The sequence below is a fragment of the Crassostrea angulata genome, chromosome 3, assembly GCF_025612915.1.
Source record: "Crassostrea angulata isolate pt1a10 chromosome 3, ASM2561291v2, whole genome shotgun sequence".
NCBI classification, from domain to species: Eukaryota; Metazoa; Mollusca; class Bivalvia; order Ostreida; family Ostreidae; genus Magallana; species Magallana angulata.
In genome coordinates, this window is record NC_069113.1 from 4,350,037 (window position 1) to 4,373,901 (window position 23,865).

Genomic DNA, 23,865 nt, shown 5'->3' on the forward strand with positions numbered 1-23,865 from the left:
TGAGCTGCTTGATCAAATGACCGTGAAACAACATTGAAATAAAGAATCATACATTTTATGTTTATTTAAAAATTAATTAATAAACCAAGAATATCCATTGTTTAATTTTTACCTTAGAACATACATGATACTTGCTATATTTGTATGGTAAAACTGATCCAACAAAATGAAAAAGAGTTTATTGGAGACAGTTGAATACCAATAGGTATCATTTTATTTCATTTAAAATCATTTGCTATGCAACACATAAAACAGTGATAAACTTTTTAAAAATTCTGTAACATTCCTATTTCACTCAACAAAAAAAAAAAACCCACCTCATTTCAAACATTTACACTAATGACAAGTCGTACAAGTCATGGTTTAAATATATATCAAACTATGTAAAGAGCATGACATGTAAACTATACATGATTTTCCATTTGAAATAAAGTAATTCTAACCATGATAAAAACTTGCTTATTGCATACCATGTCATTTGACTTGAAAAACATATGCACAAGAAAGCGATTACCCAAATAATTTCTATTTATTCAACTATATACCTACATTTATAATTTATTTGATGAACACATTTTAATGACCTGCTGAGCTTACCTTTTTTCTGATGTTAGATGAACACATTTCTTTGTACTAAAAAAACATCCAGTTCAATGTGTTTAACTTTCTGATATATGTCAAAGACAAAAGAGGTTCAGAATCTACCTAAACAGAGCACCATTGGATAAAGATAAACCTAATGCACAAGAACATGCTTTTAAAAAAGAAAAAATTTCATTGTGATAATGCACATTGATGACTGGGAACTCCTTCAAAATCTCATATTACAGGTATTGGTTAAAAACGTTATTCTAGATATATCATAAAGTTGTTTTTTTTTTTGGGGGGGGGGGGGGATTCTAAACACAAAGCACAAAGAAGTAATTAAATTAAAGAAAATGCAAGTATTCATGAAGAATATCACGAAACCAAATTCCCAACAATTTTAAAGCTAAAGAATACTTTGGTGAGCAATAACACTGCAGAGTCTTCATTGTCAGAAGCAGTAGCTGTCTAAATGTAAGATTGTACCTATCTAGGTTAATTGTCAGAAATCTCTGGTTTTCTTACCATCACAAGTACAGATATATTCTATTCAAAGATGCTTTGGTGCAAATGAGGACAAAAAATATAAACCTTTGTAAAATTTTTGGGTGGCATATGAAAAAAAAAATGAAATTAGCATTCATTCATGATAGAAAAACAAATCAATTGATAACGATCGATGAAGGGCATTGAATCTTCCCTGTTACATTTGTGTCTTCATCAAATATACTTTATCCTCCTTTTTTATTACCCTTTATAAAAAGCAATCAACATTATACCATTTTAAATTGTCATAGCTAATGAAGAATCGATACTTATTTAATAGCTGTATACTTGACAGAGAAGTATGTTCTATTACAGGTACATGAGCCATATTTTTACATGTAATATTCAAATCTAAGTATACAAAGCTGGGATAGATTTAAACAATTACAAACTATGGAAATCCTGTAATATAACCTAAATTCTAGGTAATATAAAAGTAATAAATGTATTGAAATATTTGGGTATTGGTGTTCCAATGTATTAAAATGTCAAATAGGAGCCAAGTCGAGTATTGAAACATGAATTTGTATAGTCTTAAAGGTATATAAATAGATACTATTCTCTATCTTAAAACTACCTCCACATAAAATAATAACATAATTTAAAATTCTCCTCCTCTGAGGGATTGTTATACTGAGATCTGCGAGTTTGTAAAACAGCAAAGATTTTTTATAAAATATCTCGTTAAGGTAAAATCTACCCATGATAATAGTCCATACCCTCTACATTAAACCAACCAAATATCTTTTAACTTATGGTTAATGTAAGTTAACATACCAGTATCTTACTTATGAGAGGTTAACTACAATATGAATTTTTGGAGGGAGCATATAAATAAAATCTAAAATGTGATTATTTACACAAATCTGATGCTTCGCTGTCTAACAACGCATCAATTCCTCCATACCTACTAATTAACACGTAAGTGATAATTGAGAACAAAGAAAACCATCGTAGAATTGGGGCGTATATCAGGAACACCACAACACAAATCTGGAACACCGTCCAAAACAAGCAAGCGAACTTGAACAGATGTTCCACCTCCTGCTCGTTCCTGACGTAGGTTTGGATCGGTTTTTGACTGAACACCTTGGACCCCGTGTAGTATTCCCGTAGCTGCCTTTCCTTTCTCTCCCAGCATTCCTGGCACCATTTCTCCACCCCCTCCCTGTCTGGCGGTAACTCCGAAGCACTGTGTGCCTGTACGTGGAAGTGAACTTGTTGAGGAAACCTGCCCTCTAAAATGTCTCTCTCGTTCTGAGGAATGTTTTCTGGGTATCCAATGGAGACATCAAGGATTGAGTCTAGAGAGATAACTGAGGGAAGAAAAATAAACTTTATTCAATCTACTGTATGTACTTTCCCCACAACATCATAGAGTAATCTTTAGCCACTCAAAATACTTAAGCAATTTGACAAATAGGCTCTGAAGAAGTCGATGCTTTATAAATAAGAAGATGCCCATACTTTCTCTCATTTTTTCCACTAGGAATGAGAAGCCTGCTGTCCTTGGATGGAGGACATATTCATAAGGCTCTAGGCTGTTCTTTGCAGCGAACTTGTCACTGCGAGCTTTTGTGTTGGCTGTAAAGTCAGTGCCCTCTGGGAAAAACAGAATCTGTAAAAAATAGTTCAAGGGTAATAATTCTGTCAAAAATCATCAAAACTGGACCATTTCAACTTTTATTGTCTGGTAAAATATTTATATATAAAATTTTATCCTTATATACCCATCCCTTCATAAGTTAGAAAGCAGAAACCATAAAATTCTTCTTTTTTTCTAATTTTACAGGGCAAAAATCATGAAACCTTGACCAAATTCAAACTTGACCTGTATTGTGTAGTAAAATATTTGTAAGGTATATTGAATTATCAACTGTATAGAATTAAACATCCCTTTAAAAGTTGGAGCCCAGAAACTAAAAAATTCTTATTTTTTTTTCAAAGTTCAAGGGGCATAATTCTGTCAAAAATCATCAAACCTGGACGAAATTCAAACTTGACCTGCATATTTCTATGACATATCCATATATGTAATTTGAGTTGAATGTGTGCAACTGTTGTCGAGATAGTAAATGGAAAGTTATTAATGATGGAAGGACAGAATGGGATAACAACATATGCCCCCTGCCATTTTATGGCGGGGGCTTAAAAATGTGTATTATCTAAAAGGTTGAGAAATGAAAAGTGTTTCTGTACCTGGGTGATGAAGAAGTTCCATAAAAATTAATTTAATCCATAACATCTACCAAACTATCATTGTCCTTGACTCTAATATGGTATCAACCTTAATACTTATATGAAAAACAGAAACAAAGTCTTTAGAGACTGACCAAAACCATAATGACCTTTTCATCGTACTGATGAAGACTTTGCTACAGATCTATATAATGCACCATAAGATCAATAGACAGCTTCATTAACAAAGGTTATACATTACTGTGGGGATCACTATTACTCTAGTGTTTTACATTGTTTGTGCTGGCAGTGAGAAACCCCACGGGTAATGGGTAACTAAAACAGAGAGTGACTAATAGATAATAGTCTGTCTACCCCAGAGAGTATGCATATTAATGTATGTATGATTATATTATATGAATAAATGAAGAATTCATTCTTTACCTGTGGTTTGTACCCCAGTTTTCTGAAGTAAGTGAGACATCTCAAGATTATCTTTTTGTCTGCCTCCCATTTTCTTTGTAAAAATAGGTAACCAGCACACTGCATAGCCCAGCCTTCAAACAGACCATCACAATAAGAACATCTTACCTAGCAATCAGTCAACAGCTAATCTTTATGTAGCATTAAAATCTTACATAAAATCTTTTTGAAATCTGAAAGACTATTATGTAAGCTTCAATAAATACATGTACTGTACTTTATGTATTAATGGTGTCAAGTGAAAGCTCTAGCTAATAGATAAACAGTAAACAATGATAAACATCAAAGCGTTCTCTTAAAAAATCTTGTTTTTTTACTATTGATGTTTAAATGTAAACATGTACTTCAGTTCATGGGTAATTAACTGCACTTAGCTAGAGAAAATGGTGAGCTTCACCAACTTTCACACAAATAATCATGCTAATGTATTTACATCCACCGAGTATGATTCTCTCTATTTCTAAGAAAACTTATTGTTAATTCATAGCTCTAGAGAAACAGCCAGACTGAAATCTACAGACTACACGCCTCGTTTATCGATGCGATGAAACCTACAGCTACCTAAGAAAAATCACGGACTGCATGGAATAATCATGATTATGCCAGACGCTAATGCAGGCTATGTATTTTTCTTCATAAACAGCATGAATCATGAATGAAAGAATTTATTGTTTAATTAACATACCAGGCCCTGGGACGTATTTCAGGATGTCTTTCATGCTGATTTTAAATCGTCGGAGAGGCCCGTGTCTGAGGATGTAGGAGAAGATGAAGAGCCAATCAAATCGAGTTCGGTGGTTCATCAGGATGATGGTGCTGTCCTCGCACCCCACCGGCTCACCTGTAATCACCACCTTCACACCACACAGCTTCTCCACCAGAAACTGAAATCACAGATTTTTGAAATGTGTCTAAATATTTTGGGACTTTTTAATTGACAAAAAAAAAAATATGTGATATGAAATCAATCATATCATCTTTATATCTTGAAAAACAGTGTGTTAAGACAAGCTAATAACTTATCTAATTTCAAAAATTAATCTTGTATTAGAACAAACTACAGTAGTTTGTCCATGGTACAAGACTTTACCAGATGATCATTATCATTCCCATTAACAGATGCTATTTTCTCGGAGAATTTAATGGCAGACAAAGATAAATAACGACACCTCTGAACAATTCAACTCTTAAAATGTTATTTAAAAACTATTAAAAATATGTAAAATATACTTCATCAGAATATGACTCATGTCAAAAAAAACCCATAGAAATTCTCATGAAGTGATATGCAAATTTTTTACAATTTTTATCATTTATGAGAATGAGTCTTTAATGTTAAACTTGTGAATTATAAGGACAAGTAAACTTTTTATCCAATTTATATTTGAGAAAGTATATGAAGTATTTTTTTCTTTTATAATTATTCTATATCTCATAAAATCAGTTTCTTAATTTCAGTATTTTTTATGTTAGTGAGCTCATCCAAGTTTTATGCCCCTTCTGCCCCCCCCCCCCCCTCCCAGCCCAGATTACCAAACCAGTTTGTCCACGTACGAATAATCCATTCATACGTAACTTTAACCACTATTTAAAACTAAAAAAAAACTAAATGATTTTCTAATTTGAACAAAATAAGTTTCTTATAAACCATTTCACAGTTTATAAAGAAAAAAAAACCCTGCTTCATTCAAGGTTATGCTTAAAAATAGAATTCCAAAAATATTGGCAGTTTAACTTTCGAGATCACTCCTGTAACTGTTTAAAGTAATGGTGTATAAATACCGTACAACCAATTGTACTCAATGATGACTTTTTAATGTACCGGTAATTTGAGTTATTATTTTCCTATTTCATCAGTTGATACAATGGAATAAATGAAAATGGAAACATTAACTAGTTTTTCATAGAATATTGAATTAAAAATTGAAACACTCTTCCCAAACTTTAATGACAAAGATCAAATTCCATTTTTGATGCACTCTATGAGGTTTTGTTATATAAGTACATTTTTTACAATCTGCACCATTCACCACTCTTAAGAGAGGTTACAAGGAGGAAGAAAAGGCTAGTCAGTTATAAATATAAGTGTCAATTAAAGTAAAGGATGTTACTTTGTCTTTTTATCACCTTGTCTCATTAAAAGGATAAATAACATAAAATAGTGGCTTTTATAATAAAAGGGAAAAACCAAGCATGTAGAAAATTTTTGCTAAAACATAAAGTGGAAGGGGGGGGGGGGGGGGGGGGTAGGGGGAATGCATATCTACTAAAAGTTTAAGGGGACAGGCTGCTCTTTTATACTTTTTTGATGTGTGTGAGGTCTTTTACAGCCACTCAAAGTGAACAAAGGAGCATCAAAAGTCACAAGTCTCTGGTCTTAAAATGAGGGCCTATACCAAAACAGGCATTGCTAATAGCAAATAAAATAGTTGCTAGCTGCTCAATGACCACGAGTGTCAATAAAGGTTATTTCGCAATGGTAATGTCTCAAATACTCAAGATGGGTATTAAATAATATATAAAATAATACAAAAATAAAATCTTCACTATGTTGAGCAACTGAAATAATTATTTCAGCGCAATTCCCTTTCCTTGACTTTAAATAATTTTAAACAATCTGTGCTTTTTTACGTGAAGATTATGCATTTGTTCGAAGTTTTACCCGACTGTTTCACTCAATAATGTGTGCATGTCTCCGCATCAATATCCATGACAATAAATCAAAAGTTACAAAGGTAATTATTAATTTATTAATCTAACTTAATTCGATTGCTCATTTACAAAATCCTCCAAAAATAATGAAATGTACAATAAAGGACTTACAGTGCAAGTTCACCTAATTAAGGATAGCAAGGAAAACATTCTTACCACTGCATAAATTTGCCAAATCCATATCATCTGATCCATCATCTGTCGCCCTACTTTTGGTTGAAAGAAAATCAGCGGAATGAGGGGTATGAGTAAGAAGATGGCCCCAAAAGTACTACTGTACAGCATCAGAAAACTGAACAGGACTCCTTTGAAAACTGACATGTTGACGGTTTGTGGAACAAGGGCTCACAAGAGTGATATAGTTTTTTTCCCCTTCATCATATTCACACGATGCGAGCAGGTAACTTTCCACAAAAGCAGGTAGGTGGGTGATTTCATCTGTCCTGTGCTGTTGTTGATAAGCAGATTGCAAGAAACTGGTTCTCTAAATCTATAAAGTGAACCAGAAAATTCGGCAATAAATTATAGAAAAACTTATAGTTAACCGCAACCGTAAGATAAAGTACCTTGTTGAATACTAATAGAAAAATATATCTTGATAACTTCTTCATGTTATTAGGTGTTCATATTTCATGAAGTCTACATTTTTCTCATATTGTTACGACGGATAGATATTATGACATTTTCCGGATTTTTACGAATTGGGTTTAATTTTATAAACATGATCTAGATTGAATCTCCTAAACGTTTTACCAATAGCAAAAAATTAAAGGGAGTTGGATACTTTATTTTGACATGGAATATTTTGATTCGTTCGTTTCGTAGGCAAGTGCGTGGAGCCGGACACGCTCATTATTGAGAAGGTAAAGAACTATTGAATTCCCTAAGAAGGGATGATTGAGAGATTAACCAATTGACCATGTACACTTTGGTGATAAGCTAATTATACTCTGTCCCAAGATATTTTGGATTCACGTTTGGACGATTTTTAATAAAAATACACTTACCTGTGAAAGAAGTGCAATTGAAATAGTTGAAAGGGATATTTTCCAAGATAATTTCATTGACACATTATCATCTTTCACTCGGAAAAATTCACAGGAACGAAAACAGATACCTTACGGAGATTTATAATGGGGAATGTTTACATCTTTTCTCCATTCGGAATACACTCGGAATACATCGCGCAATATTTCAACGTTATCATCCGGGCTTGCTGCAATGCAAAATCTCCGTAGACATCACATTTTTTAGCATTGTATTGAAACCTGATAAGCTAACAGGGGCGTTTTGACTGAGAAATCTTGGAAATTTTTCAAACTTTTGAATGAACATCGTTTGGATCCTGAGGTATTTATAAATATCAAACAATTAAGCCAAACGTGAATCCAAAATATCTTGGGACAGAGTATAGCTTATTGTGAGGGTGGAAGTAGAAAACATCTCGCTATATATACTAACATTTTATCTTGTATTCTGATGGATTGGCTGTTTGTTCGCTCTAAAACGCGTTCGCCCTTGACGCCGTTCGCTCTAATTTTCGTTCGCCCTAGGTACGTTCGCTCTTGACGCCGTTCGCACTGTGTCTGTTCGCCTTAATTTTATATAGGATTAATAAATCTATATATTTTTCTGTATTCTGGTCAATTTAAACTACTTAATAATCACCATGGTTGACAGTAGTTTGATAAAGTTACATGTTCCATTTCCGTATACATGTATATCTCATTTAAAGATCAAAGGATTGTGTTATGTAAATTCTTTAAAGATAGAATATGTTATAATCATCTGCTAAGCTTCTGAATGAGCCAATTAAAGTCCCAAATTCTTTAATTGTTCAAAAAATACCAAGCGAATCATTACAAAAACAAGAAGACGGTTATCGACAATTTACGGCAATAAAATCTTAAAATTATACCAATTACGTCTTTTTTGATGAAGGAAAAACATATTATATACGAATCATTAATAAAAGTTAACAAGTTTTAAGTTGAAAGTAAATGAAATAACTTATAATATGGTTTATTTATAAACAAGGAGCGAACGAGGTTTAAGGCGAACGATTATTTGGGCAAACGATAATTAGAGCGAAGGGACCTAGAGCGAACGGACTAAGGCGAACATGTGGATAGGGCGAACGCACCCGATACCATTCTGATGCTGGGGCTGTCGACATTATGGATCGGCACATAGAATTAAGAATCGTTTTCTTTGATACTATTGGAAAGTATATACGGTTTAACGGGATGCGAGAAATAATGGCGGACTAGACTGAGATTGAAACCCGGGCACCATGGAGTCTGTATAGTCAGGTGCTCTTATGTACGAACTGAGCTAAATGGTGCCGGTGTCATATAATATTTTGAACCCCGCGATATATTGAACCCGGGTTCAAAATATCGCTGCGATATATTGAACCCCCCCATAAAATATTGAACCCAGGTTCAATATTTTATGGCCGCGATATTTTGAACCCCCCTCTATTTTTCATTGGTATTGGAGAGGGGGTTCAAAATATTATGGCCGCGATATATTGAACCCCCTACCTTTTTCCAATTCCCATTGGATAGGGGGTTCAAAATATTATGGCCGCGATATTTTGAACCCCCCTCTATTTTTCATTGCTATTGGAGAGGGGGTTCAAAATATTATGGCCGCCATATTTTAAACCCCCTACCTTTTTCCAATTCCCATTGGAGAGGGGGTTCAAAATATTATGGCTGCGATATATTGAACCCCCTACCTTTTTCCAATTCCCATTGGATAGGGGGTTCAAAATATTATGGCCGCGATATTTTGAACCCCCCTCTATTTTTCATTGCTATTGGAGAGGGGGTTCAAAATATTATGGCCGCCATATTTTAAACCCCCTACCTTTTTCCAATTCCCATTGGAGAGGGGGTTCAAAATATTATGGCTGCGATATATTGAACCCCCTACCTATTTCCAATTCCCATTGGAGAGGGGGTTCAAAATATTATGGCTGCGATATATTGAACCCCCCTCTATTTTTCATTGGTATTGGAGAGGGGGTTCAAAATATTATGGCCGCGATATATTGAACCCTCTACCTTTTTTCAATTCCCATTGGAGAGGGGGTTCAAAATATTATGGCCGCGATATTTTGAACCCCCCTCTATTTTTCATTGCTATTGAAGAGGGGGTTCAAAATATTATGGCTGCGATATTAAGAACCCCCCTTTATTTTTCATTGGTATTGGAGAGGGGGTTCAAAATATTATGGCCATGATATTTTGAACCCCCCTCTATTTTTTCAATTCCCATTGGAGAGGGGGTTCAAAATATTACGGCCGCAATATTTTGAACCCCCTCTATTTTTCATTGGTATTGGAGAGGGGGTTCAAAATATTATGGCCGTGATATATTGAACCCCCTACCTTTTTCCAATTCCCATTGGAGAGGGGGTTCAAAATGTTATGGCGGCGATATTTTGAACCCCTCTCTATTTTTCATTGCTATTGGAGAGGGGGTTCAAAATATTATGGCCATGATATTTTGAACCCCCCTCTATTTTTTCAATTCCCATTGGAGAGGGGGTTCAAAATATTATGGCTGTGATATTTTGAACCCCCTCTCCAATAGCAATGAAAAATAGAGGGGGGTTAAAAATATTGCGGCCATAATATTTTGAACCCCCTATCCAATGGGAATTGGAAAAAGGTAGGGGGTTCAATATATCGCAGCCATAATATTTTGAACCCCCTCTCCAATACCAATGGAAAATAAAGGGGGGTTCAAAATATCGCAGCCATAATATTTTGAACCCCCTCTCCAAAGGAAATTGCAAACAGTAGGAGGTTCAATATATCGCGGCCATAATATTTTGAACCCCCTCTCCAATGGGAATTGGAAACAATAATATTTGGAACCCCCTCTCCAATAGCAAAAAAAAAATAGAGGGGGATTCAAAATATCGCGGCCATAATATTTTGAACCCCCTCTCCAAAGGAAATTGGAAACAGTAGGGGGTTCAATATATCGCAGCCATAATATTTTGAACCCCCTCTCCAATGGGAATTGGAAATAGGTAGGGGGTTCAATATATCGCAGCTATAATATTTTGAACCCCCTCTCCAATAGCAATAATCAAAGGCCTGAAGGGCCACAATGGCGTCGAGTTAAAGTTAATTTGAAGAGTAAAAACCTAAATAATTTTTTAAACAAATGAAAAGCTGTCAATGTGACAGCTAACCGGGTTTTCTTTTTATATGTGAACTGTATCCATAATCCATGTCAACCCATATCCTATTTTGCTAAAAAAAAAGACTTAGTTCAAAAGCTGGTATTTTTTTCATAAATAATCAGAAATAAAAATCCTAGATATATGCACACCTCTGATACATGTACAATTAATCTGCAAAAGAACAACTTTTTATCTATAAAACTGTAGGAAAAGTTATCCGTACAATGAGGTTACCCTATATGCAATATTTTGCTAAAAATTGACTAACTTCAAAGCTGGTATTTTTTTCACAAATTATCAGTAATCAAAATCCTAGCAATATGCACACCTCTGATATATGTATAATTGATCTGCAAAAGAACAACTTCTTATCTTGAAAACTGTAAGAGGACTTATCCGTACAATGAGGGTACGCTATATGCAATATTTTGCCAAAAAATGACCAAGTTCAAAAGCTGGTATTTTTTTCATAAATTATCGAAAATCAAAATCCTAGCAATATGCATACCTCTGATATATGTATAATTGATCTGCAAAAGACCAACTTCCTATTTTGAAAACTGTAGGAGGACTTATCCGTACAATGAGGGTACCCTATATGCAATATTTTGCCAAAAAATGACCAATTTCAAAAGCTGGTATTTTTTTTCATAAATTATAGAAAATAAAAATAAAATACATTAGTCAACTTTAAAAAAAAATAAAAAATGTTATTCATCACATAACTAATAAAATTACAATTAATTACAAATTTGCTCACCTAATTCTTAAAAAGTTTTGAATTTCAATTGAAAATTTAAGTTTAATATAGAAATTTCTTAGGAGTTAAAAAACGTTTAGATTTTTTTTCTCTATTTATATGGAAATAAATATTAAAATTATTATTGTGTTTAATTCTATATATTGTATACTGCTGATAACCACTCTGTCTCTTATTATCAATTTCATCTAAAATTCACAAGGGTCCAAATGACACGGTCCGAAAAGATCAGGGGTAGATAAAAGAAAGCACCCATTCACATTGTTTACAAAGTGAAAGTAGTTCACCAGTTGGTTTAAAATAACTTTTGGTTGTAGATGTACTTATCGCTCGATTAGGAAGTTTTGTTCCTACAAGATCAAACATTTGTGCATTGTCAATTTTCGATATGGATACAAAATAATCTATTTTGCAGGCTAGTACATTTCATAACCAAATTGAGTGTGTTAGCCCAGCTATCGCATGTGTCTCGGTGCTAATGTATTCATCCGCTGAAACTGAGACATGTTGTTTTCAATAAAATGTGAACATTTTTAAAGACGGCAACCATTTCGAATCTGCAAACTTGTTTTGTTGACGTACAGTTCTGCTCGAAATTGAAGTATATGTCATCTATTTTCTTCAAACACATACGAAAACTTTGCACTCATTTGAGTTGTTTGGCTCCTAAAAATGTAACTTCCGGACGTACGATCCCTAGATGGCTTTCGAGCTTTGCTCGACGCCATAAAAAAAGGAGGGGGGTTCAATATATCGCAGCCATAATATTTTGAACCCCCTCTCCAATGGGAATTGGAAATAGGTAGGGGGTTCAAAATATCGCAGCTATAATATTTTGAACCCCCTCTCCAATAGCAATAAAATCAAAGGCCTGAAGGGCCATAATGGCTTACGGGTTTGATATGACTATATTTACATGGATCGAGTATGATTCCCTCTATTTCTTACGGAAACTTTAGTTTATTTATAGCTCTATAGAAAGTAACTAGCTACATGTAATTCATAGATCTATAGAAACTAACAGGACCGATATCAACATGCCCCATTTGTTGATTGGTCGAACCTTAGGGACCGAAACAGACAGGATTGAAATCTAGACGCCTCTTTTATCAATTGGTTGAAACCACCAATGCTTTTAGGAAAATCATAGACTGCATAAAATAATAATGATGATGTCAGACTCAAACTCCAATATGAGACAATTTGTTTCTTTCTTTTATCCAACAACTGAAGTACATTAACTGTAAATTCATTCAGCTATATAGGACATAAAAACACTTAAAACCAACATGCTCTCAATTATCAGTACACCTTGTATTCCTACGCACTATGAACTTGCGCGATAGTTGGTGCACTGTGCGACGTAACAGCGCTACAGCCAGCGCGAAATCACTGCGCGTAAAAATAATAATAACCAAATGATGAAATGTACTGCATGTTATGTACTATAATTAATGAATTCTCATGAAATCTACACCAACAAGTATTATTCCATTTTATTTGGATTTCATAAATGTATATTTATTCATATTTTTCTGGGGTTTTTTCTACTTTTTTAAGAGGCTGACCTTCACAAGCTTTTATAAGAAATATAGATTCACAAGGCAGTTCTAACACCTTCTGTTTTATTTTTTTCCCTTTGTACAGGGATAAACTCTTTGGAGGGGGGGGGGGGAGGCGGGGGGAAGAAACAGGCAGAACTATGCAATTACAGCAAACTTGTTTTGACACCAAATTTTATTAAAATTAATTACTGCACTATAACTTTGCAGTCAGTCTCTCTTCACATGACATGTGTACACAGTCATTTTCAGAGGCATACTATACGATGTCTCTATGTTATAGTAATGTGACATCGCTTCCGTATATGACTTGCAATCAAGCTTCACTGTATATTGTTTTCTTATTTGAGTACATTTGGTCTCAAGTTTCCAATATTTTTACGACAAATAAACAGTTCAATCATAGCACAACCAAGGTAACTCCATCGAGGGAACATTGTGCTATTTTTAGATCTTGGAAAATCCCCAACATTCGATAATGGCGGAGGTGTCGAAGAGCACATTATATTAAAACAAGTAGTAATTGCCCCTCTATTTATGCATTTATTACCGATTTATAATCCCAGTTTCAATATATCTCAATCATAAGTTCAGTTCTTTAACCGTTAAACACTTTCCCCCTTGCTGAGATCGATGTCGATCGAAGTTAGCGACGCTCTCTGCGGGTGCAAACGTTTTTATGAAAATTGAACGAAATAACGACAACTTTACATTTACTTATCACTGTTAGGATCTGAAATAATTGGATAAAGATTTTTTGCTTATAATACATGTAAGTATGCATAGCGGAAAGCATGGCGGCACTGTGTGATGCATGGCGGGGGCCTATACCTCTATGCAAAAACGACCTAGGGAAAACACTGCAGTTAATATTCATTCGCGTTAGATTTCGAGTTTATTTAAATAAAGTCAATTCATATTGGTTACAATAACATAAGTGATAATAACATATGGAAAATATAATCCTGCTTAAAGATATTTATTATGAACAACAAACAGTTAACTTTGCAACATTCGAATAGAACTATTTTTTCTCGCGCATGTTCAGATAACTGAACTCTTTGCCGTAAAGATTGTCCGGCAACTAGATGGCCGTAAGCCATAAAAAGGAGGGGGGTTCAATATATCGCAGCCATAATATTTTGAACCCCCTCTCCAATGGGAATTGGAAATAGGTAGGGGGGTCAATATATCGCAGCCATAATATTTTGAACCCCCTCTCCAAAGGAAATTGGAAACAGTAGGGGGTTCAATATATCGCAGCCATAATATTTTGAACCCCCTCTCCAAAGGAAATTGGAAACAGTAGGGGGGTCAATATATCGCAGCCATAATATTTTGAACCCCCTCTCCAATGGGAATTGGAAATAGGTAGGGGGTTCAATATATCGCAGCTATAATATTTTGAACCCCCTCTCCAATAGCAATAAAAAAAGGAGGGGGTTCAATATATCGCAGCCATAATATTTTGAACCCCCTCTCCAATGGGAATTGGAAATAGGTAGGGGGTTCAAAATATCGCAGCCATAATATTTTGAACCCCCTCTCCAAAGGAAATTGGAAACAGAAGGGGGTTCAATATATCGCAGCCATAATATTTTGAACCCCCTCTCCAATAGGAATTGGAAATAGGTAGGGGGGTCAATATATCGCAGCCATAATATTTTGAACCCCCTCTCCAAAGGAAATTGGAAACAGTAGGGGGTTCAATATATCGCAGCCATAATATTTTGAACCCCCTCTCCGAAGGAAATTGGAAACAGTAGGGGGTTCAATATATCAAAGCCATAATATTTTGAACCCCCTCTCCAATGGGAATTGGAAATAGGTAGGGGGTTCAAAATATCGCAGCCATAATATTTTGAATCCCCTCTCCAAAAGCAATAAAAAAAGGAGGGGGGTTCAATATATCGCAGCCATAATATTTTGAACCCCCTCTCCAATGGGAATTGGAAATAGGTAGGGGGTTCAATATATCGCAGCCATAATATTTTGAACCCCCTCTCCAACGGGAATTGGAAATAGGTAGGGGGTTCAATATATCGCAGCCATAATATTTTGAACCCCCTCTCCAAAGGAAATTGGAAACAGTAGGGGGTTCAATATATCGCAGCCATAATATTTTGAACCCCCTCTCCAATGGGAATTGGAAATAGGTAGGGGGTTCAAAATATCGCAGCCATAATATTTTGAACCCCCTCTCCAAAGGAAATTGGAAACAGTAGGGGGTTCAATATATCGCAGCCATAATATTTTGAACCCCCTCTCCAATGGGAATTGGAAATATGTAGGGGGTTCAATATATCGCAGCCACAATATTTTGAACCCCCTCTCCAATAGCAATAAAAAAAGGAGGGGGGTTCATTATATCCCAGCCATAATATTTTGAACCCCATCTCCAATGGGAATTGGAAATAGGTAGGGGGTTCAAAATATCGCAGCCATAATATTTTGAACCCCCTCTCCAAAGGAAATTGGAAACAGTAGGGGGTTCAATATATCAAAGCCATAATATTTTGAACCCCCTCTCCAATGGGAATTGGAAATAGGTAGGGGGTTCAATATATCGCAGCCATAATATTTTGAACCCCCTCTCCAAAGGAAATTGGAAACAGTAGGGGGTTCAATATATCGCAGCCATAATATTTTGAACCCCCTCTCCAATGGGAATTGGAAATAGGTAGGGGGTCAAAATATCGCAGCCATAATATTTTGAACCCCCTCTCCAAAGGAAATTGGAAACAGTAGGGGGTTCAATATGTCGCAGCCATAATATTTTGAACCCCCTCTCCAAAGTAAATTGGAAACAGTAGGGGGCTCAAAATATCGCAGCCATAATATTTTGAACCCCCTCTCCAATAGGAATTGGAAATAGGTAGGGGGTTCAATATATTGCAGCCATAATATTTTGAACCCCTTCTCCAATAGCAATAAAAAAAGGAGGGGGGTTCAATATATAGCAGCCATAATATTTTGAACCCCCTCTCCAAAGGAAATTGGAAAAAGGAAGGGGGTTCAATATATCGCGGCCATAATATTTTGAACCCCTTCTCCAAGAGCAATGAAAATTCGAGAGGGTTTCAAAATATCGCGGCCATAATATTTTGAACCCGGGGTTCAATATTTTATGGGGGGGTTCAATATATCGCAGCGATATTTTGAACCCGGGTTCATAATATCGCATAATATATTGAACCCGGGTTCAATATTTCGCGGTATCAAAATATTATATGACACCGGCAAGCAAACCAAGGCTTGTTCAACAGAGCGAGCGCTCGCCAAAATTCCCTATACCCGCAACACAAATTTTGGCAAGCGATCACAAGCGCTCTCTCTGCTGAACACGCCTCCGGTCTGACCATCACATTTCTCCCACCTTATATGATTTTCGCCAGCGAAGATGGATATTACCATGCAGGATCCTTCCTCTGGCAGGAGTTAGCCTGTCAGTTCAAGGTTTGGCATGAATCAAATGTAAAGGATAAGAGAAATAAGGATAGACCAGTCCAGAATTCAAACCACAGCTCTCTGAATCTTTTGTCAGGTGCTTTACCAACTGAGCTTTATAGTGCAGATAAATAAACCGGTATGACCGTCATATTTTCCTTTCCCCTCAAATGATCTTTGCCCTCAAATATCCATATTCTTAGGCTTTTATCCTGGCAGGAGTTACCTGTTAGTTCCAGGGGGTGGCACAGCACTAAATGTAATATGATAAGATAAATAATGACAGGCCACACTTGGATTTAAACCTGGGCCCCCTGAATATCTATAGTCAGGTGCTCTACCAACTGAGTTATATGGTGCTGGTAAACAAAGCAGTCTTATCATCACATTCCTTTCCCCGTAAATTATCTCCATCCCCTGGCAGGAGTTAACCTCTCGTTCCAGGGGTTGGCATGGCACCAAATGTAACGGAATGGGGGAAATAATGATGGACAAGACCGGGATTCAAACCCAGGGCATCTGAATCTCCTACAGGTGCTCTACCAATTGAGCTTTATGGTGCTGGTAAACAAAAGTTGTCTGATTCATCAATATTTCTCCCATCCCGTTACACAGGGATGTATGTATCTTTCTAATTCAATACACCGCCAAAAAAAGTCAACAGGAATTTTGCATCACAACAGAATTAAAGTTACCAGGATAGTAATTTTGAAAAATTGGGTGAGGTATTCAGAGTGACTTCTGAATGGTAAATGATATCAAATTTACCCATTGTAAATCTCGGTAAGAAATCTGTTTTTGTTCCTCTGGATTTTCCAAGTAATAAATGATAATGGTCGATGAGGAAATCTTGGATTTTTTCCCTTTCGTTGATTTCAATTGTACTTCTTTTACTGGTATGTGTATTTTTATTAAAAATCATCCAAATGTGACAGAAATAAGAACTTCAGACAGATGATAGATTATATGAGGAAACAAAAATCATTTTTAACAGGTTGGGACCAATCTCCAAAATAAGGAAATGTTGATAATATCCCAAGCAAGTTATCATGTTCTGAATGAGCTATATATAAGAATATTCCAAACAGACCATATACAATTTGCAAGTATATATTACACAGGAATTTCAAAAGTACACATCTTAACTAAATATCTTGACATACAGCTCTTTGGAATCCAAATACAATGTGTATAAAAAGTTTAAAATTAGGTATCTAAAAATTATGCCCACACTCAATAAGTTTCCATTTCTATCACTAATAAATTTTGCTTGATAAACATGAATTATATACCTTTGTTTTCAAACTACATTAGACATGTTAGAATGAAAAAAAATCTGTTTTGAATGTCCCTATTTTGCTTCAGGATTTAATACACTGTTTAAAAAAAGTAAACCAGTACAAGGATTTTGCATTATAAATGACATGAAGTACTTAGATGATATTATAAGTTATAATTTAAATATATTTTATTGATAATTTAAAAGGATTGGATGATATTATTTAAACGACAAAATGCTTTCTTTAGTGAGTCATGTGGGATATGAAGGTGGCAGCATTGCAGAAAAAATACATAACCTTCATGAATCATCAAAGAAAGCATTTTATTGTTTATATTTATATCTTTCTTTTAACAAATTAATAAGTTGTTGGAAAAATAAGTAAAATTCACCAAATTACTGTTAATGTACATCAGTATGTTAGATAAAAGAAACAGCCAAACTGTCACCTATGTGGATTTGAGTCTAACATCATGATTATTTCAAGCAGTCTGTGATTTTTCTTAGTTGGCTGTAGATTTCGACCAATCGATAAACGGATGTGTAGATTTCAGTCCGGCTATTCTATAGAGCTATGAATTAACAAACGTTTCCAAAAGAAAAGAGGGAATCATACTTGGTAGATATAAATATTATAATATGATTTATTTATCAAGAAAATCAGCAAAAAGGGATGTAAATGACTCAAATAAGAACCTGGGACAGACTATTATTCGATCTCAACCAGATCTATTTCCCAAGAAGCTGGTCTTTGAAATTAAATTTTGCCAACTCCCTGTAGTGAATTATGAACTTATATTGCACATTGTACCTCTCTTTTCAGAATATCTTCAGAATGGCTGAGAGTTTTCCATACAGTGATGAAGATTTGAAAGGTGTCTCATCAACAGAGATAGATGAATACCAGAACAGTAAGGTAATCAGCGGCCTGATTTTGGTTTTATTCATGTTTTGAGAAATTCAAAATTAGATAAAAAAGGGTTAACATACTCTTTGCAGCCTGTCGCATACGGAACAGATCGGCAAAAAAATTTTTTTTTTAAATTTGATTTGTTTATAGATACATATACCGGTAGTAGTTTTTAGTATACAGTAAAACATGGTTACACCGTACACACTTATAATGAATTGAGGCTTACAGCGAAGTGATTTTTATTCCTAGAGACTTTTATTTAAGGAATGAATTTAATTTCTACCTATGTTATACAATAAAACGAAACTTTGGGCTGTTTACGCTTTATAAACCGGTTTATAAAAAATGTGTAAACTGTACCAAGTATAACATAGGTAAAAATTAAATTTATTTCTTATAATTTAATTTTATATTACCGGTATTTAAATCAGATAATATGGCCCATTAATTAGTAAAAATATGTTAATTTGTACAAAATTTAAACGTAACATCAAGTGAATTAATACATTTCGCACATGCGTCGTATTGTGACGTAGGCAAGTTATGTTATACAATATACCGGTATATTAATTTGTTCAGCCAATCAAATGAGGCATTACAATCAGAAATAAATTATTATATAAAATATATTATATAAGTTGACGGATATAACGAAATACGCTTATACTGAAATAAAACATCTGTCCCTGGCACTTTGTTATATAAGCGTGTTTTACTTTATATCAATATAATATGGTGATGGAATCAGACTGATATGTTGTTCAATCTGATTTGAAAACTCAAACCACCAGGTGGGAAAATATTATAAGTACCTGTATAAATATTAATTTTTTGTGGTTTATATACAGTGCAAAGTACATCAGAAAAATTGAAAACAATCATTAGTAACTCTTATTATTATACTTTCATGTTAAATACTGAAATCCGATTGGTGAAGACGCAGTTGATAATCTGTTCTATTACCCTCAGCGTTAGCAACACACTTGGCAATGGGTAACCCAACGAATTGTTACATGCGCGTAAATTATGCGCGTATGGTTCGCCATAGAATTCACGCTACTCCGACATATTTTCTTTACAATTAAGACATTCAGTATAATAAAACAAATAGTGCCTGTTTGGGAGGATAAGAGCTGAAATTGACACCCCTCGAAAACCATTGTCAACCTCCGCTTCGCGTCAGTTGACAATGGCTTCCTCGGGGTGTCAATTTCAACTCCTACCCTCCCAAACAGGCACTATTTATATAACGGTAAAGTAAATCCAAGAAAGATTTAATTTTATATTACCGGTATTTAAATCAGATAATATGGCCCATTAATTAGTTAAAATATGTTAATTTGTACAAAATTAAAACGTAACTTCAAGTGAATTTATACATTTCGCACGCGCATCGTATTGTGACGTAGGCAACGGGTAAAATAAATAAATTGATAAAAATAATGATAATAATAAAAATAATAATAAAAATAAATATTTAAAAAGAGTTCATTTTATTTTATAGTTTGACCTTCTTTTACGACAAAAATGGGATCAAGCAATGAGAGATGGGCATTTCCGCTATCAGCTGGATAAAGTAGAGACAAAAATAATTCCAGGGAAGAAAAAATATGTTGCACAGGTAACAATGATCCATCAAATTCATTGAAATGGTACTTTGTTAAAGTCTCATGTTCAAGCTATTGAAGGGGTATTATAAATGTAAAGTTATGAGTTGAACTTGTAATTAATTAAAAATTCCCCTATTATAATTGTTTGCATTTTCTAATGTATTATAAAGAATTTCAATTTGTTTTATTAGATGGAATGTAAGTCCCACCTACCTCCCCCCCCCCCCTAAACACACAGGCATATTTTTATTGTACTTAAATGCTTTGTTGTGAAATGTAAACTCATGTCCTTGACATGAATAAACTTTAAAATAATTTATAAATAAAAAATAAAATAACAAAATGGAATGTAAATAATATACCATATTAATTTACCTTCATTGCAGTTGAATGTAAAAAGGGCAACCGAGAGAAGAAAGCCTCAGGAAATCACAATTGTCAAACAGCAGTTTGATGCCAAACAGTTTAACTTCACCAAAATTAAGTCAGAGGAGATATTGTTTGAGCTTGACAAAGTTGCATCAAATTCCTTATGCAATGGAGAGAACCTAAAGGTAAAGTTCTAGCTGTTTTGCAAATTATAGAATAGAGATGCATGTTGATTGTACACTCTGGATTAATTGTTTTTAGTGATGACCCAATATTTGAGGATGTGTGGATATCTCAAGAATTTTTATCAACCCAAACTTGGTACAATTACCGGTATTCAAAATCTAAAGTTCAACATCTTTTAAAACTTTCTATCTTTTTTGATTCCTATAGAGACGGACCTTGGTGATAGTCAATGTCAGTCCGTTGGAGTATGGCCACATTCTGATAGTTCCTGATATTGATGCCTTCTTTCCTCAAATACTCACTCAGTTTGCTATCAAAACAGCACTGGAGTGTATGCTACTCAGCAGTCACAGGTACAATTGACAATGCAAAAGTCAGAAGTGTTCAAAACTTTCTATAATTGTACAAGGAGACATTGAGATATTTGTTTGTATAAATATTATTCGTGTACTACTTGTACATACAAATATTGGAGATATTCATTCATACTTTGACTGTACTAATATTAGTTTTCTGGTTTCAGGGGGTTTAAGGTTGGGTTTAACAGCCTGTGTGCTTTTGCATCTGTCAATCATTTGCACCTCCATGCCTACTACCTGGAACATGATCTGTTTGTGGACACTTGTGTAAGTGGGCTGACAATGTCTTTATTACTTTGGGTATTTCAATCAAGAATTTGGAGTAGTACATCTGATAATCTTTCAAAAGTCATTTCATATTTTGTGTTAACCAGAGAAGAATACATGTGTACTGTAAGTGGATTGACATAAAGACAATGTCTTTGCTTTGTGTATTACAATCCAGAATTTGGAGTAGTATATCTAATGATTTTGCAAGTGTCACTTTATGTCATGTGTAAACCAGCATTGAAATGAACTACCGGTATATTGTATTGAATAGAATATTCATGTTTCAGCCAGTGACTCATCTACAAGGACCTCTATACGAGCTCACTGCCATGCCCTGCCCTGGATTTGCTTTCCAGCTTCAGAACCGAAACACAGAAGACTTATCCAGGTATATCATTGACAATTAAAAAAGAGTTCCCTCTATTGCACTGCACAAGCCCTTGACCTTTGATAAAAAAAATTTCACATTAACTTGATCTATTTTAAATTTTTGTATCATTTCCCCCCAGAGATATACACAAAGTGGCAGACTACCTATCGGAGCATGAGGTGGCCCACAACATGTTTCTGACGTACGGTAAAAGCTTTGACTCGCAGTCAACGGAACCCACAATACGGGTTTTTCTGTGGCCTCGCAAAAAGTTCATAGGTAAGTGAAAGACAAACTATAACATCAAGAATAGATAGGTTGTTATGTTACTCCTTCTGTCAAATTTATTGTCATTACTATCCCTTATTGGATACATAATGTTCTTAAACACTTGGATTTGTTTTTTCGCAAGTCATGTCCCATATGTTAATGATAGTAAAAAAAACCATTTTGTATGTTGAATCAAAGGTGCAAAACTGTAAATCATTGCTATGTAAGAAGATATAATTATATGATGATTGTCAATGATTTTGTTTCTATCTAGGTATTAAAGAAGAGGCTGCTTTTAATGTAGCGGTTGTTGAATTAGGAGGACACTTGCCAATCAAGGGTAAGCTCTCTTTGGAAGAGTTTAATAAAACACTTATTATAAAGAAATATAATACATGTACATTGTTCATTGATATGTTTAGGAATCAGTAGCCTTCATTAGATTGATGACTGTGTTGTAGTTGAGGAACTGTACGGAAGTCTTACAGAGGAATCAATAGAGGAAACCATTAGGTCAGCTTGTCTAGAGGACCAGGAGTACCTGTCAATCAAACAGGATGTGACCAGACTGTTCAGTTGATGTTAGCTGTATAATTAGGTCATTTCTGTTTTTAATTTAGGAGTAAGCTTTACATATCATTTCCATGTTTGATATTATTAGCATAATAATTTATTGTCTTCAATATTTTTAAAAAGACATATATTGTAAATAATGTAATTCTTTGTTGACCTTGACCTTATTCCCAGGCTTTTTTTTTAACAGTCTAAGGTCAATGTCATTATTATTTTAACATGACCAAATTTACATAACTGTTACTGGATGCTCGTACTGTTATTGGGTTCAAGTTATTTACTGATATAAAGGTCGAGTATGAACACTCTCCTTTTAATCTGGAATACAATATACATGTATGACAATTTTAACCAAGATAGCCCCTCAAGTATTACAAGGTCACAGATTATAGATTTTGTCTTTGAGCTGAAATAAAATTAATAATATGTCCATCTGTCTTTCCAGAGATCTCAATCATCGTTTTATTACCATCTTTTTGGGAACAATTTGTATTAAAGTATGTGCTTTAGAAATCCAATTTTTTTCATGTTGCTGAACAAAAAAAACCCCAATAATTTATTGTACTATGGTAATTGTACTTTTCTTTGCATAAATGTTATTTATTTTATATACAGCATAAATTTCATTTTTTCCATTTCATAACAAATTTTTTCTGAAGTACATTTATATATGTATTGATAAAAATCATTTTAATTCAATGCATTGTTTTTTTTTTTTCATTTAAAAAAGTCAATTTAATATATAATATGGTTTATGGTTTACAATCCTGGGCTCATTCAATCATCAGTTTTTTTTACATCGATTGGATTTTTCATTACTGCACCTTTTCAGTCTTTTGATGACTTTGTTATCTATAGGTATGTAAACTAAGTATAGAAAATTGCTTTGTTGCCAAACAGTTTGAAACCATAATTGAGGAATTGACCTTAAAAAAGGGCATTGTCATGGTTTAAGATAAATAATTTAAAAATTTTATTTTCCATTTGATGCTTACAAAGTTCCAAATTACATGTGTTATTATTATTTCAAATGGTTAGCCATAATTTAAGAGTTAATTGTCAAATTATGTGCAGCTCTCAATTCTTTGTTAGATACTGGTAATCTCAGGGCTTGAGGATTAAATAAAATGACTTTGCATTAAAAGAAAAGATCAACAGGTGGTATGATGGAACATCCTTCATCAGTTGT

The 23,865-nt window shown here is 34.3% G+C and overlaps 2 protein-coding genes across 2 annotated transcripts; one reads left to right on the forward strand and one right to left on the reverse strand.

Annotated features, from left to right (window-relative positions):
* Positions 1-76: 76 nt before the first annotated feature.
* LOC128175014 (lysocardiolipin acyltransferase 1-like) lies at positions 77-7,008 on the reverse strand. Its single transcript, XM_052840381.1, has 5 exons — positions 6,661-7,008; positions 4,478-4,676; positions 3,754-3,866; positions 2,599-2,749; positions 77-2,447 (listed from the first exon to the last, which is right to left on the reverse strand). Exons 1-5 carry the CDS (start codon positions 6,823-6,825, stop codon positions 1,984-1,986), a joined length of 1,092 nt encoding a protein of 363 aa, XP_052696341.1. The 5' UTR covers positions 6,826-7,008; the 3' UTR covers positions 77-1,983.
* A 223-nt stretch (positions 7,009-7,231) lies between these two features.
* LOC128175015 (GDP-D-glucose phosphorylase 1-like) lies at positions 7,232-23,355 on the forward strand. The gene is made up of 10 exons (XM_052840382.1): positions 7,232-7,367; positions 18,580-18,672; positions 20,174-20,290; positions 20,666-20,833; positions 21,042-21,187; positions 21,358-21,460; positions 21,751-21,851; positions 21,973-22,112; positions 22,378-22,443; positions 22,565-23,355. Exons 2-10 carry the CDS (start codon positions 18,592-18,594, stop codon positions 22,681-22,683), a joined length of 1,041 nt encoding a protein of 346 aa, XP_052696342.1. The 5' UTR covers positions 7,232-7,367; positions 18,580-18,591; the 3' UTR covers positions 22,684-23,355.
* Positions 23,356-23,865: the final 510 nt, after the last annotated feature.